Genomic DNA, 13,157 nt, shown 5'->3' on the forward strand with positions numbered 1-13,157 from the left:
CCCTCAAAGTATTCATTTATTTCTGACAATCAGCGTAGACTTTCCTTTGGTAATTCAAGTGCATTACTCCACCTGTGCAGTCATTGTGCATAGCTCTGGGCTCTGACCGGCTTCTGTCAACAGGATGTCTGCCACTTACTTTGCATGATACTGTTGTGTGGTAAGTTATTTTTCCATGTGCAGATACTGTCTGGCCATTTGGGTAGCTAATTTAGTATCACAAGAAGTGAACTCAGTGCTTGTCAGGCTGTGTTGAGTTGGCAGGGTAAATTCCAGCTACGGTACCCTTAACACACCCAAACAATTGATCATGTGCAAAACAGAGCTGTTCTGAAATGAAAGAGATGGCATTTAACACAGTGTTATTGCAGCTTTCCTAATGTATTGGAGCATGTTGGCAGATGAGGTAGCCAGCTGAGAATCTGGGCTATTATTTTAATGGGAATGAAACTGCAGAGGATAACCTTCTCACTGTACACTAAAGAAAATGTACTTATTTGCCTTAGTTTTAGTATTCTGGTACTTCTATAGAGTTCAAAAAGCTGCTGATAAGATCTGTGTATATTCTGTCACCAGCTCTTCCATGTTGCCTATATCCTCATCAAGTTTGCAAATTCTCCTCGTCCAGATCTCTGGATCTTAGAAAGATCAGTGGACTTTGGAAGAACTTTCACTCCTTGGCAATATTTTGCTCGTGAGTATCAATCCTTGTGTCACTGCTCTTTTGTGGACAGGTTTGTTTAATCATTCACCCAGAAGCAGCAAAATCGAACCTTGGGTTTGCTAAAGTTTTCAGCTGCAGTGAAGACATTAATGTCAAATACATTTCTGTTGTCTTAGTTATCCACAATGAATTAGTGACAAGAGTGTAACTAAAATTGAATATGAGATTTTGAAAGTAACTCAGTCTGTTAGGAATTCTTTTGTTTTGTTTGCCTTGGATTTTGGCTATGTCAGAACCTCAGTACCTTCATCTCATGGGATCCTCAAGTTCCTTGCCAAAATGAAAGTGAATTACAAATGCAAAATCTTGGAATACATGCTATAGCTTCTTTTTTGTGATGATATGAGAAATATTGTGCCATATCTTGTCAGGCACCACTGAATTGCTTAGGATGAGAAATTCTTTTTTTTTTAGGAATTTCCATTTTTCTGTGCTGAGCGACACAATCACTGCTATTATTCATTTATCGGGGAGAATTTGCCTCAATACACAGGGGATACTTCATTATTTTAAATTCAAACAATAGTGTTTATTTTCACATGTAAAAATAATTTTGTTCTCACTTGACTAGACTCCAAAGCAGATTGCTTGCAGCACTTTGGAAAGGAAGCCAATCTTCCGGTGAGGAGGGACAGCGATGTCCTTTGTACCACAGAGTACTCTCGCATTCTGCCTCTCGAAAACGGAGAGGTAAGTGCTCTTAGGAAAGCAATGTGTAATGCTGGAAGCAAACAGCACCAGCTTTAGCAGTTTGCTGTTCTAATAAAAACCTGAACTAGAAAGAATGTTTCAGCTACGACAGCTTGAATCTACAGTAATGAGTCCATAACCAAGCACTGAAGTAGCTGGTGAGATATTTGGAGGGTGAGCTGGCTCTTTCTAACTTTCACCATTCCCTGTGGCGGTAGGTGCTGCTCAGAGTCACCTGTATTGATTTTTATCATGATTTACACACCTCACTTTAGCCATATGCGTTTGAAGGCGCTGACCGCATTTTCTGAATGTTTCCCATGTACATAGCAGAATTTACTGCATCACAATTGCTCATGGAAATAAAGACTGTAGAAACAGATAATCGCCATTCGACAATAAGTAGCTGTTTAAGAAAAATAATTATAAAATGCTACATGTTTATAATATAATGGATATTTGGAAAATGTTCTGATTTTAGCCATTGTTTCTTGCTATGCAGAACTGTGGCTTGTATTATTTGAATGAATTTTAAACTCCTGGCTATGGCTCCTGCTGACATTCTCCTTTTATGCTGACATAGTTAGAATCTAGATCTGAGCTCCTCAGGAGTTATCCAGAGTTTTGAGCAGATAGGACTGGGACTGTAGTTGCCTTTTAAAATAGAATTTTTTTATTAAAATATCTGTAAAATCTTCCTAATAAAATATTGTAAAGAATAATTTCCTTAGAAGGACACTGCTGTTGCCAATTAAAGTCTCTAACTCAGTCCTGTACATGCGTACTGGATTGTTAATTACATAGAGGTTCATGATTGCTAGGTTGCCTGCATCTGTTCCTTTAAAAAATAAAAAAGTACTGTTGCCCTTGTTTTGAGAGTCAGATAAACCTCCTTCCATGTGAGGGGATTTTCTAAAGCAACACTGTGTACTTTCTTCCAAAAGACCATTAATACGCTCCCAGGCACTGGACCTGGTAACAATAATATTTTCCAGGAACGTTTGTGCCTTAACCCAAAAATAAATGTGCTTTGGGAAAGAGCCAAAACCTGATGTTTTCACTCAGGCAAAACTCCCATTGACACTATCCACTGTTAATATAACTGCTTGCGCCTATTCCTATTGTTTTTTTTTCCTATTAAAGCATGTACTTTTTGTGTATTATACCTGTTTTCAAAACAGATAAAGGCACTTATTTTTTTTCTGGTGCGCCATATGGGTGATGAGAATTCAGGAAGGTCCAAGACTAACATCCCTATTTTTCCCAATGTCGTGGGCTCCGTATGAAACGTGTAGTTGTTACTGCAAATATGTTTAGAAACAGTAGTGAGTTTTTTGATTCTTTTATTGATTTTGCTCTGTGCTGCTGCTGACACTTGCAGTCAATACATTTTAACAAAAATCTGCTTGCTTCTGTGTTAGATTGTAGTATCTTTGGTAAATGGCCGCCCCGGAGCAAAAAACTTCACTTATTCCCCTAGTCTTCGAGAATTCACAAAAGCAACAAATATCCGCCTTCATTTCCTCAGAACAAATACGCTTCTTGGACACTTGATATCGAAAGCTCAACGAGACCCCACTGTAACCCGTAGAGTAAGTATTGTTTTTGCTGAAATACACTCAACAATCATATTCAACAGATTAGAGATGAAAAAATGACCTGAATGTTTTAAATGTGCAACATCCTAACAATTGAAATTCACAGTGACCCACCTTTAAATCCCCATATATTCTCCAGGTATGTTTGAGACACAAAGGTAAGTGGGTCAGCACAGATTTGTGAGGGGGAAGTAATGGTTAGTGATATTGTAACAGTCTTCTTTTACTCTTTTTGGATATGAAAAGAAGTTGGGTGCAGTATGGGAGCTATAAGGAGCCAAAGTGGAAATCTTTTAAACTATCTTATACAGAATTGAGGAACTAAATCTCTTGAGCATTATTTGACACTACTTTCCTTTGTTTATTCAAAGAAAAACTTTCAAGAAGCAGTACCTGAGTTTCCAAAGGAGCAGGAATCAAAGGGTGTGCTAAAAAGTTGCTGTCTTTCCACAAATCTTCCAAGATGCCTAGGTGTTTTCAGTGGATTTAGGGCTGTCCAAGAGCTTGAAAGCCAAAGTCCCACTCCCATTCACTGGAGAAATTCAAGGAAACTCAGCTCTCTCAAGGGAATGCTGCATAGAAATTCATATACTTGGAGAGATTGCAGACTTTATATTGCATTGTTATTTTTAATCTTTTCATTTAAAATGAAGATTCAGTAACAATTGGAGGAAACCCTGGGGTGAGGCACTGCACAAATGTGTGTGAGGGTTTCTGCATCAAAAACCATAAAGCTATTCCAGTTACTTGTTAGCACTCCCATTAACTACCTTTATTGCCTTAAGTAAATTTTAAGATGTTGCTCACAGGCAGATGTAAATGCAGTATTTAGTTTACTTGGCAAGCAGCATAGCTTTAGTGTGAGGAACTTCTGATGTTATCATAGTCATGAGATGTAGGATAGCTGAACAAAATGTCAAGTGTTTTATTGAATTGTTAAAAGAAGGTGCAAGGTTTCATTATAGAGACCTTTCAAGTCTAGGAAATAGTAAATATTCTTAAGGAGAATCTTTGTGTTAAACTTACTGTAGAAACTTGTGAAAACCAGTTCTGTTCTGCTATCCCCTGCTTCCAAGGGGAAGCCTGTCTTCCTCTGTTACAGGCTTGAGTTCATGACACACTGAATTACATGGATTATGTTTTATGTCTACACTGTGGCAATTTGGATTATTAATCTCTTTGGCCTATTGCAAATTTGACTTACTACTGACCAGTGACAGTACAATTACTTTTAGTAGTAAAGTGTAGCTCTGCAAAGCTGTATGAAACTATAAACTGAGTTACTGAGTTGTGAAGACTGTTATACAAAAATCCACTGTCAAATAGGTTGTCAAGAGTCGCAGTGATCATTTCTACCTGTGGTGAAAACATTGAAAGCTTTTACTTTTTACTGCGCATAACATTTTCATACTGTAAATATATCAAAATAATGTGTTTTCATTATACACACATTATATACACATTGAGAAGTTCCCCAGTGAATATTCCCATGCCTTTAAAATTCTGATAAGCAAGGTTTAACAATCTGATGTTGATATTTCTGACATAATGTGAGTAAACAAAAAGACTTATATGTACTTCTTGTGCTTGTTCCATAGTATTACTACAGTATAAAGGACATCAGTATTGGTGGGCGATGTGTTTGCCATGGCCATGCTGAAGTGTGCAATGCAAAGAGCGCTGAAAACCAATACCAGTAAGTAAAGTGATCAAAGTATTAATTTGAGAAAAACAATACATGAATGTTTTCACATGACCTTTTCTATCATAGAATTATATAGTCTTACAGGGATTTTTCACTATATTTTGAAAAAATCTAGACTCTGGTATTGATTGACAAGAAAATACATCAAGAGCAACTGTATATGAAATATAATAATAAAAAGTCTTAGTTTTTGTGTTTTAAATTGAAATAAGAGTTTGGCAGATTGAATAGTTTCTTAGAAACCTTTCATTCTTTTTGGAAAACATGGCTTGGTAGCACCTTCCAGCAGTAGGAATTAGAAGCTCAATTCAAGCACAAAGTTAGTGAGCTTCCTTGAGATACTCAGCCTGATTGAAATACTGAGCTCAGCCAAGATCGAATGGCTCTTGATCATTAGTACAAAAAATAAAACCAAATTGAATGAACTATTCCCTTTCTCTGTGAAGTTTATGATGTCCATATTGTTGTCACAAGGAGTTAGATCAGTCTTCTTGTCTCAGCTTCTACAGGGAAGTGACTATGAATAATCAGGCTGTCTAAAACATATTTTAAATATCCATGAGGGCATTGAAACAAGCTTTTATCAGGGCAATGCCATATTTTCAGTTGTGTTTTAATGAAGAGTAAGTGGGCAGATTGGTGCCTCTTTTCTAGATGTCTGTGCTAGAGAAAATAAAGTACAAAAAGTGTGAAATCTAAGGGAATAAGATGTTTATACCCAAAAATTTTATTGCATCATGGTCATTAGACTACACAGATAAGAGAGGAATGCTGGAAAAAGCCTCTCCAGTCTCAAGTTCTTCGTTCCTCCTGGGATTCAGTTACTATACATGATAGTAAGACCTAGACTATAATGAGAGCCTGCCCTTTAAGTAGGTTATTCAGCTAAATTAAAAAAAAACCAACAAAACAAACTCCTACATTTTGTTGATGATTAGTGTGCTCTGTTTTAAAAACAACAATGTGAAGTTATGATCTCTGGTTTATTAAAAGCACTAATAAAATTATTGTAAAGAAAGCACAATGAAAAATGATGAAAACATGCATATAAAGGTGATAAATATTTTGATTTACTCTAGATCAAAGCTTGATCCTCAGAATGAATTTTAAAAAGGATACGTCCCAAACTGCTATATATCACCTTGATTTAATATGCTAGAATGAAGTTTCATAATCCAGCCTATTGAATGTTCTATAAATGTTCTTCATAAATAATCTGTGCTGATAAACTCATAATCACCCCGTTAAAGTAATAAATCATGAAGAATTTTAGGAAAATTCCAAAATGTTCTGGTATCACTGTTTGACCTCTTTATATGTGAGCTTATGCCCTGTCCTTTTCACACCCTGTGTAAGTATTGGACAGTGATAAAATTAAGAAAAAAAGGAAAAATACAGCTTCAGTAGAATAAGAGCCTTTCCTTTCTGTAGGTTTCAGTGTGAATGTCAGCATAACACTTGTGGGGAAACCTGTGATCACTGCTGCCCTGGATATAACCAGAAACAGTGGCAACCTGCAACAGCTGGGAGCACAAACATATGTGAATGTGAGTAGCCTAAAAGATGATGGGTTAAAAGGGACATTGACAACAGGGTATGAATTAGCTGTAGCACATGTGTTCATGGAACATAATTAACACATTGCTTGTTTTAACACCTTTTTTCTTTACTGAGAAAATTCTTCCATATAGCAATAAGGAATAGATGATGCAGTGAATATTACTTATGTTCTTCAATCTTATTAAATGGTGAAAATAGTAATTTGTGTGAGAATATTGCATGACAAAATTTGAAGCCTTCCTGCAGTACATAGAGTTAGCATCTCTCCCCAGTCATAGCTGTCTGCTGGCAGATTGTGTGGATCCCCCCAGCAGAGCAGAGACCATAGGTATCTTACACAACTTCAAAATTTGCCTCCCCGTCACCCAGCCTCTTGGTGTTCAGATCACAGAGATGCTCAAAGCTGCCACTGCATACAGGCGCTTGAACTGCCCTGCTTTCTCCTGCTGGTGGTTCCCCCTTGGTGACCAAGGAGCACAAAGAGTTCCTGCTGGAGAATTCTGGCAATTCCACACTTGCACTGTTTCCCATGCTTGTAATTGGGAGTTTTGAGTGTTTTAGACCCACAGACTGAGTAGTCAAGCTGGTGAAGCCTATTGATGCTTCTCCCACTTCCCCCATGTTTCATACTTCTGTTAAAGAAAATAGTGCATGGACCCTTTTTTGATGGAGGGGTACCTACTGTTACACGTGGGTGTTTTGCATTCTTCTGGCCAGAAACCAGTGAGTGTGATATAGATAGTGTTGCCATCTCTGTGCACATCTTATTCTTAACAAATATGTTGGCAGCCTGCACTTTCCTTTGTGTCTGGCCTAATTTATTTTCCTTGTCTGCCTTTCCTGAGAGTAGCGTAGCCAGTGGGTACAAACCGTTAAGAGAGGAACCTTATCTGAAAGCCAAAGAGATGCACCTATATAATTAGTTTCAGGAGTAAAGAGATGGCTTGTTTAATAAAACTGCAGTACTGAAACACTGGATGTTGGCGGGGGCAGGGGCGGTGATTAAAATGTTCAATAGGAGATAGGCGCGTTGGGACACATCTTTTGGACAAGATTTGAAACCTCACTTAAATTCTCCTCTTTGAAATGAAAACATTTTCTGCCAAGAAAGAGATAGACAAAGAGCATAAATAATGTCATGTTTTTAAAAGAATGAGTTTATAGAAGATCATTGACAAGATTCTGAGCCAAAATGACTTCGCTTTTAACTACCTCTGAAAAAAATACCTTTTTTAGTATGGATTGCTCCTAGCAGTTTGTGGTGATTTGTTGAGAGCATTGGCCAGGTGCAGATCTCTTTTCCTGGCAGCCAGTAGTGAAGGAATTAAGGCAACCTTGTTAAGCTTCCCAGAAGCCTGAGGTCCCTTGAGAGAAACTGATTGAAAAAGGTTGGTGGGAGCCTGTAGGGATAAGCTCAACCTTTTGCTATGAGTTACCCAGTACAGAATGGATCAGCAAGTGGCCCAAAGTGATGAGAAGATGCTTGATGAGGTAGGAGGAGTTTTTATTCCCCTGTGAAAGTAAATGCTAGTACTGTAATCAGAGCAAATAATTTCCTGTCACTGTTAGAAGACATATTTGTGAGCTCACACATGGTTTGGCCCTAGAGACAAGGAGCTTTTTTTTTTTTTTATTTACCTTGTAAGTATATATATATTTTTTAATGTTCTCATCTATTTGTGCAATGTTTTGTTTTCTTGAAGAAATATATGAATAAAAACCCCAAAGATCTTCTTCATGGGCTATCACAACCCGGCCAGGGAACCCACTCTCAACCAGTGTTGCTCCTCTCAGCAGACGATAAGGGAACCTGATGGCAGGCTACCACCTCAGCTGTGTTGTTGGTAGTTTCTAGGAAAAGGTTTCCTTGTGCAAAGCTGTTCAGATATAAAGATGTAGAGGAGTAACAGAGAATGATCCAGTTTCACTTCTCCTGCCTGTTTGATCACGTAGCAAGGCATGGAGAATCAGTAGTCATGCTCCCAGTTGTGCCAGGTACTTGGAAGGATTACCTCCCATACACTTCCCTGCTGTGAAGAAAGTAGGGCCAGGGCCCTTCTTTTTTGAGGTGCTTTCAGGAGCCCATTACCTTCCAGAGTATCTTCTCCCCAGGTCCAGATGAAGAGAGGATTTCCTTAAACATGAAGATATAGCTTTATGAAGTCAAAACTTCAGTAATTTCCTGAGAAGGTTGCCCTGGAGCAATGGAACAACTGAAAGCTCACTTAGCACCCAGATGCCCGGGGAAGCCTTTCTTGCTTCCTGCATTCTTTCAAAAAAAGCAGTAAAAATTCCTCTTGTTCTTTTCCAGCAAGGAAATAAGATCAGATCATTCGAAAAAAAGAAAAAAGATGTAGGATGAGTTTGTGGCAAAACCATGGCCCTGCCCTTTGATTTATTCTGTTTGCTTGCTCTTATGGTTGATTCCTACTCAGAATTATATTATAGCTCTGGCAGATTTCAGTGAAGAAAGGCAGATTTTTACATGACCAATGGAAAGAGATTAGTTTTAAATAAGGTGAGATACACATAACTGATCTATAGAAAATTACATAAGTTCTTTTCTGGGTAAATCTGTCACCCTTTACTATAACTGTATTTGTAGGAACCAGTTGAAGTGTGGAGCTATATTTCAGATTAATTCTCTTCTGTGAGCAAGGCATGAACATTGGGCTGGCTCTGGCATTTATGTTGCCAAAGCTAAAACAGAGTATGAGGCCACTGGTGGATATAACAGTATTTATTTCAGTTATTTTCCATGGATGAAGTTACTAGGCTGAGGCATATGTGAGACTGATGTGTCTGCAAGCAAAGCCTCACAGTTATCTCTTAATCTCGTCTGAGCACTGCAATATTAACCTGTTAGAAAGAGTTGTAAGTAGAGCAGAATGTGTATGATGTAAAGGTGGATTCAGAGCCACTGTGAATTCAGCTGTTACCTTTATTTGGCTTAATAGAAGGGGAAACTAAAAGAAAAGAGCTAACCACAAACCACCCAAAGTAAAAATTACCACAGCTGAGATTATGAACAACCGTACACAGGGGAAATGAGTTATCTCAGTCACCTAATTTTATCCTTTTCTAGATTATAATAATATATTATTATTGATGGTGGTATCATTGTTTTTCATACCATACTTCTTCAAACCATGCATCTTTTTGAATCCACAATTCTCAGGAAGTAAAATGTACTTAAAACTTCTTCATTCAGAAGACAACAGTTGGGCTAATGTATAGCCGAGGTTGCTGGTGTATCTGTTTCTAAGAGTTCTTTAGTGTTGTATTATTCAAATGTTTATAGCTTATCTATAATTGTTTATTTAAATCATGACTTAGTGTACACAGCTTCAGCCAGGAGTAGTTTTTAGGCATGTAAAAATAGAATAAGCATTTGAATATGGTTTTGATAATTTTTAAAAACTGCTGAGATCATTCTTCTGGAGCTTCCTGGTTCACATTTATCCATAAACATAGTTCTGAGATGGTACAACTGTTGCCTCCTCTGATAAGCCTAGCAGCATATGTTCTCTTTGTGTCTTCATGTTCTAACCATGTTTCTGGCATGAAAGTCCAGTTTTTGATAGGTAAATATGTGCATTTGAACATACTCCAACATAGCCGAGTGTATGTATACATAAAAAAAATCTAAGCTTTTTAACCTCTGCTGCATAACTGAATTCCAGCATTATAAAGAAAGCTGACTCGGAATAATACTTTTTCAGTGTGCAATTGCCATGGACATGCCACTGATTGTTACTACGATGCTGGTGTTGATCAGCGTCGAGAAAGCTTAAACATCCATGGGCATTATGAAGGAGGAGGAGTCTGCATTAACTGCCAGGTAATAAGGTCATTTTGGTCACTTTAAATAGATGGCATTTAAATAAGGGCTACTGAAGAGGGACTGTGTCCACACCAATAGTTTGGAGTCTGCCCAGTCTGGGTAACTCCATTTCTCTGGTGGTGTTACTTGTATTCAAAACAGGGAAAAAGTGTTTGAAAATAATTTACATTATACAACATTGCTTGTTGATCTATAGAAGACATATAAATTGCATTTATGCTCAGTCCTGTGTGACTGAAACAAAGTCACACAATGCAATAATTAAATCAACTATAAAAATTCCCTTTACTGTGATTACAAACTCTGCCATTTCCCTGAGCAACACAAGGAAGTAAAACTTAACAAATAAAATCCCAGTTCAGGCCGTATGGTTCCTTACTGCAGCAAAACAGAAGGGTATCCCTGACTAGCAGAACTAAAGGAAGGCATAGGCTATACAAAGAAGGAAGCTTATGGGTATCGAAAAAGCCCAGAATCATGGAAGGGACCTCTGGAAATCGTCTGAACTAGTGGTCCACTCAAACCAAGGCTTGAGGCAAAGTTGTATCAGATTGCACTGATCTAGTGTCAGCCTTTCCCAGCAGTAGCTCAGATCTGAAGCTGCTGGAGGAGGCTCCCAACAAAACTGGAAGCAGAACCCAAAACTGCTGCATGAACTGAGAGCACCAGCCATGAATGGCAGCCCCAGCAGCATCCTGGGTGCTCATGAACTGCCCACCAGTCCCTCCATCAAATGCTGGGTCCCTGCTCAGCCCTCAATTGCAACACTCCTTAAGGAGGAGCTAAACAGCAAGTGGGAGCTGGGGGAAGCCACTTTGGTTTCCTCCAGGGCAAAACTTCTTCCTCCAGTTCTCTGCTCATGAGGGCTTGCCAGGATGCCTTGTGACAGTGATTTACTCGACTGGTGCATGCCATTGCAGCTGCACACTCCTGCTGCCCCACTGCAGGGGATAGCTTTGCTTCACAAGTTGAAATACACTCAGTACTATGTCTACTGCGGAGTTACGTATTTTTGCTGTAGTTCAAATTGCTTACTTTTTTTTTCTTATTTAGACATAAGATATTAAAAAAAGTAATATATAGTGTGAGGAAAAAGTCATGCCGCAGTTGCCTGAATGATAAATATGTTATGATAAGAGAGTAGCATAAAAGCGGTATCATGATAGGGAAAAGAGATTTTTTTTCCCCTAGATATTTTTTAAATAGCTCTTTTTTTATAATGCTTCAAAGATAAAATTCAGCTGTTTTGTGTAAGAACACCATGATTCATAAATCTATAAAGAACAGGTGGTTAAATAACACCAAATGATGAATGCTCTCTTTCTTGCAGCCGTATTCAATTTTCTTTTTTCCTGTGCTGATGCTTTCTTTGCTGTATATAGAAAAAGTGAAAAGGATGTTATTGTTTCTTAATTCTTCCAAGTTCCCTTTTTTATCTCATACTCTCCTTTTGTTTTATTTCACATAGCATAACACAGCTGGTATTAACTGTGAAAAGTGTGCAAAAGGTTACTATCGTCCTTATGGTGTTCCAGTGACAGCTACTGATGGCTGCATACGTGAGTCCTTCTTTATTCAGTATCTTCTCATGGTTATGGCTTGGGGTTTTTTTGGCTATAATCAAGGCATGGGATACATTTGAGAGGAAAAATGAAAAAGTGGCCAAAAGATGTTGGAAAACAACTGCAAATGACTTTCTGTGTTGCTTTAGACCCTTTTAATGATATTCTTCACAACTTATGTGCCATATGAGCCTAAAATTTCAGACCAGCAGCAGGACAGTAGAAGGAAGTAAGCCACAAAGGGCTTCTGAGGAGATAGGATCATGTAAGGCTGAGGTACTGCTATATACACCACAGCAAGAAGGCATAACCACTAGGAAGCCACTCTCATCTCTTGCCCTCACCACCTTGCTTCTCTTAGCTCTCTGATGTACATGTGAGGAATGCTTTGGATCTTGGTCACTTGAAAAGTTTATTCTATATCTCAAAAGGTCACAAGGATCACTTCTCCTATTTTATGCAATGCTGAACCTAATGACTAATACATGATGCAACAGGATAATTACTAGTACATTTCAAAAAGAAGAACTGAGTATAGTTAAGAGATGAGGGCTGAATTACAAGCAGGCTGAAGGAGCCTTGTGACAGGTAGGAGGAAGCTATTGTTCATTGTGTTTGGGTGCTGAAATGAATGGGAAGTCAACAGAGATGTGGTGTGCTGCCATGATGTTGCACGTGGTGTGTAAGGGAAGGCAGATGGAGCACAGTGCTTTGCCTAGACCATGGAGAGAGATAAGCAGACCCCACAGAAGAGATAGTTGCTGCAGTTCTGTGGAGTAATAACATGCAGCTTTCTGAATTAAAAAAGCCTAATCACTCTAAGAAAATAACTTCTAAGGTGTATCACAAAGATTGATGGGTGGTATAAAGTACTTGGAAAATATGTAATGGCATGCAAATGTTAATTCTTTAAATAGTGAAGCATTCATCACTTCAAATTTACTGTTATAATACCATTGTGCACTGCTGTAGAAGGCAAATTAATTCTTTTGTAAAGAGTGCCTAATTGCTGATACTTACTTAGCTTGCAGTTGTAACTCAGAGCATGCAGAAGGCTGTGAGGAAGGGTCTGGCCGCTGCTTCTGTAAGCAGAACTTCCAGGGAGAAAACTGTGAAAGCTGTGCTGATGGATTCTATGGTTATCCATTTTGTGTCTGTAAGTGTACAAATAAAAATGCCTCTTTTTCTGTATTTTACACCTGCATTAAAGAATTAACAGTTTTCATTACACTCGACTTTGTTAAAACATCTGGCACTTTAGCTTTGCATGTTTACCTGTTCTGATAAATCAGCTGTCATAATACTGAAGAGAGTCCGTTTTATTTTACAAAATGATGGTTTCTTGACAGTCAAATAGATTGTGCTGCATTCTCACAATTCTGAGTTCATTTAAGACATTGTTATCAAGGGTACAGCCTGTCCCTCAATAAGTCATGAACTCCAGTCCTAAAGCCCTGGACAAACTGTTTAAACA

At 38.2% G+C, this 13,157-nt stretch overlaps 1 protein-coding gene across 1 annotated transcript in view; it reads left to right on the top strand.

Annotated features, from left to right (window-relative positions):
• The window catches only part of LAMA3 (laminin subunit alpha 3), a 106,905-nt gene that overhangs the window by 11,172 nt on the left and 82,576 nt on the right, over window positions 1–13,157 (top strand). The window contains exons 3-10 of the mRNA XM_057397627.1: window positions 577–694; window positions 1,296–1,414; window positions 2,836–3,006; window positions 4,611–4,708; window positions 6,149–6,264; window positions 10,000–10,118; window positions 11,590–11,680; window positions 12,708–12,839. Of these exons, the coding sequence (XP_057253610.1) occupies window positions 577–694; window positions 1,296–1,414; window positions 2,836–3,006; window positions 4,611–4,708; window positions 6,149–6,264; window positions 10,000–10,118; window positions 11,590–11,680; window positions 12,708–12,839 (964 nt within the window). The remainder of the gene's footprint in view (window positions 1–576; window positions 695–1,295; window positions 1,415–2,835; window positions 3,007–4,610; window positions 4,709–6,148; window positions 6,265–9,999; window positions 10,119–11,589; window positions 11,681–12,707; window positions 12,840–13,157) is intronic.

Source organism: Pezoporus wallicus, unplaced genomic scaffold (genome assembly GCF_028554395.1).
Source record: "Pezoporus wallicus isolate ANWC-B61680 ecotype Strahan unplaced genomic scaffold, APGP_CSIRO_Pwel_v1 contig_227, whole genome shotgun sequence".
NCBI lineage: Eukaryota > Metazoa > Chordata > Aves > Psittaciformes > Psittacidae > Pezoporus > Pezoporus wallicus.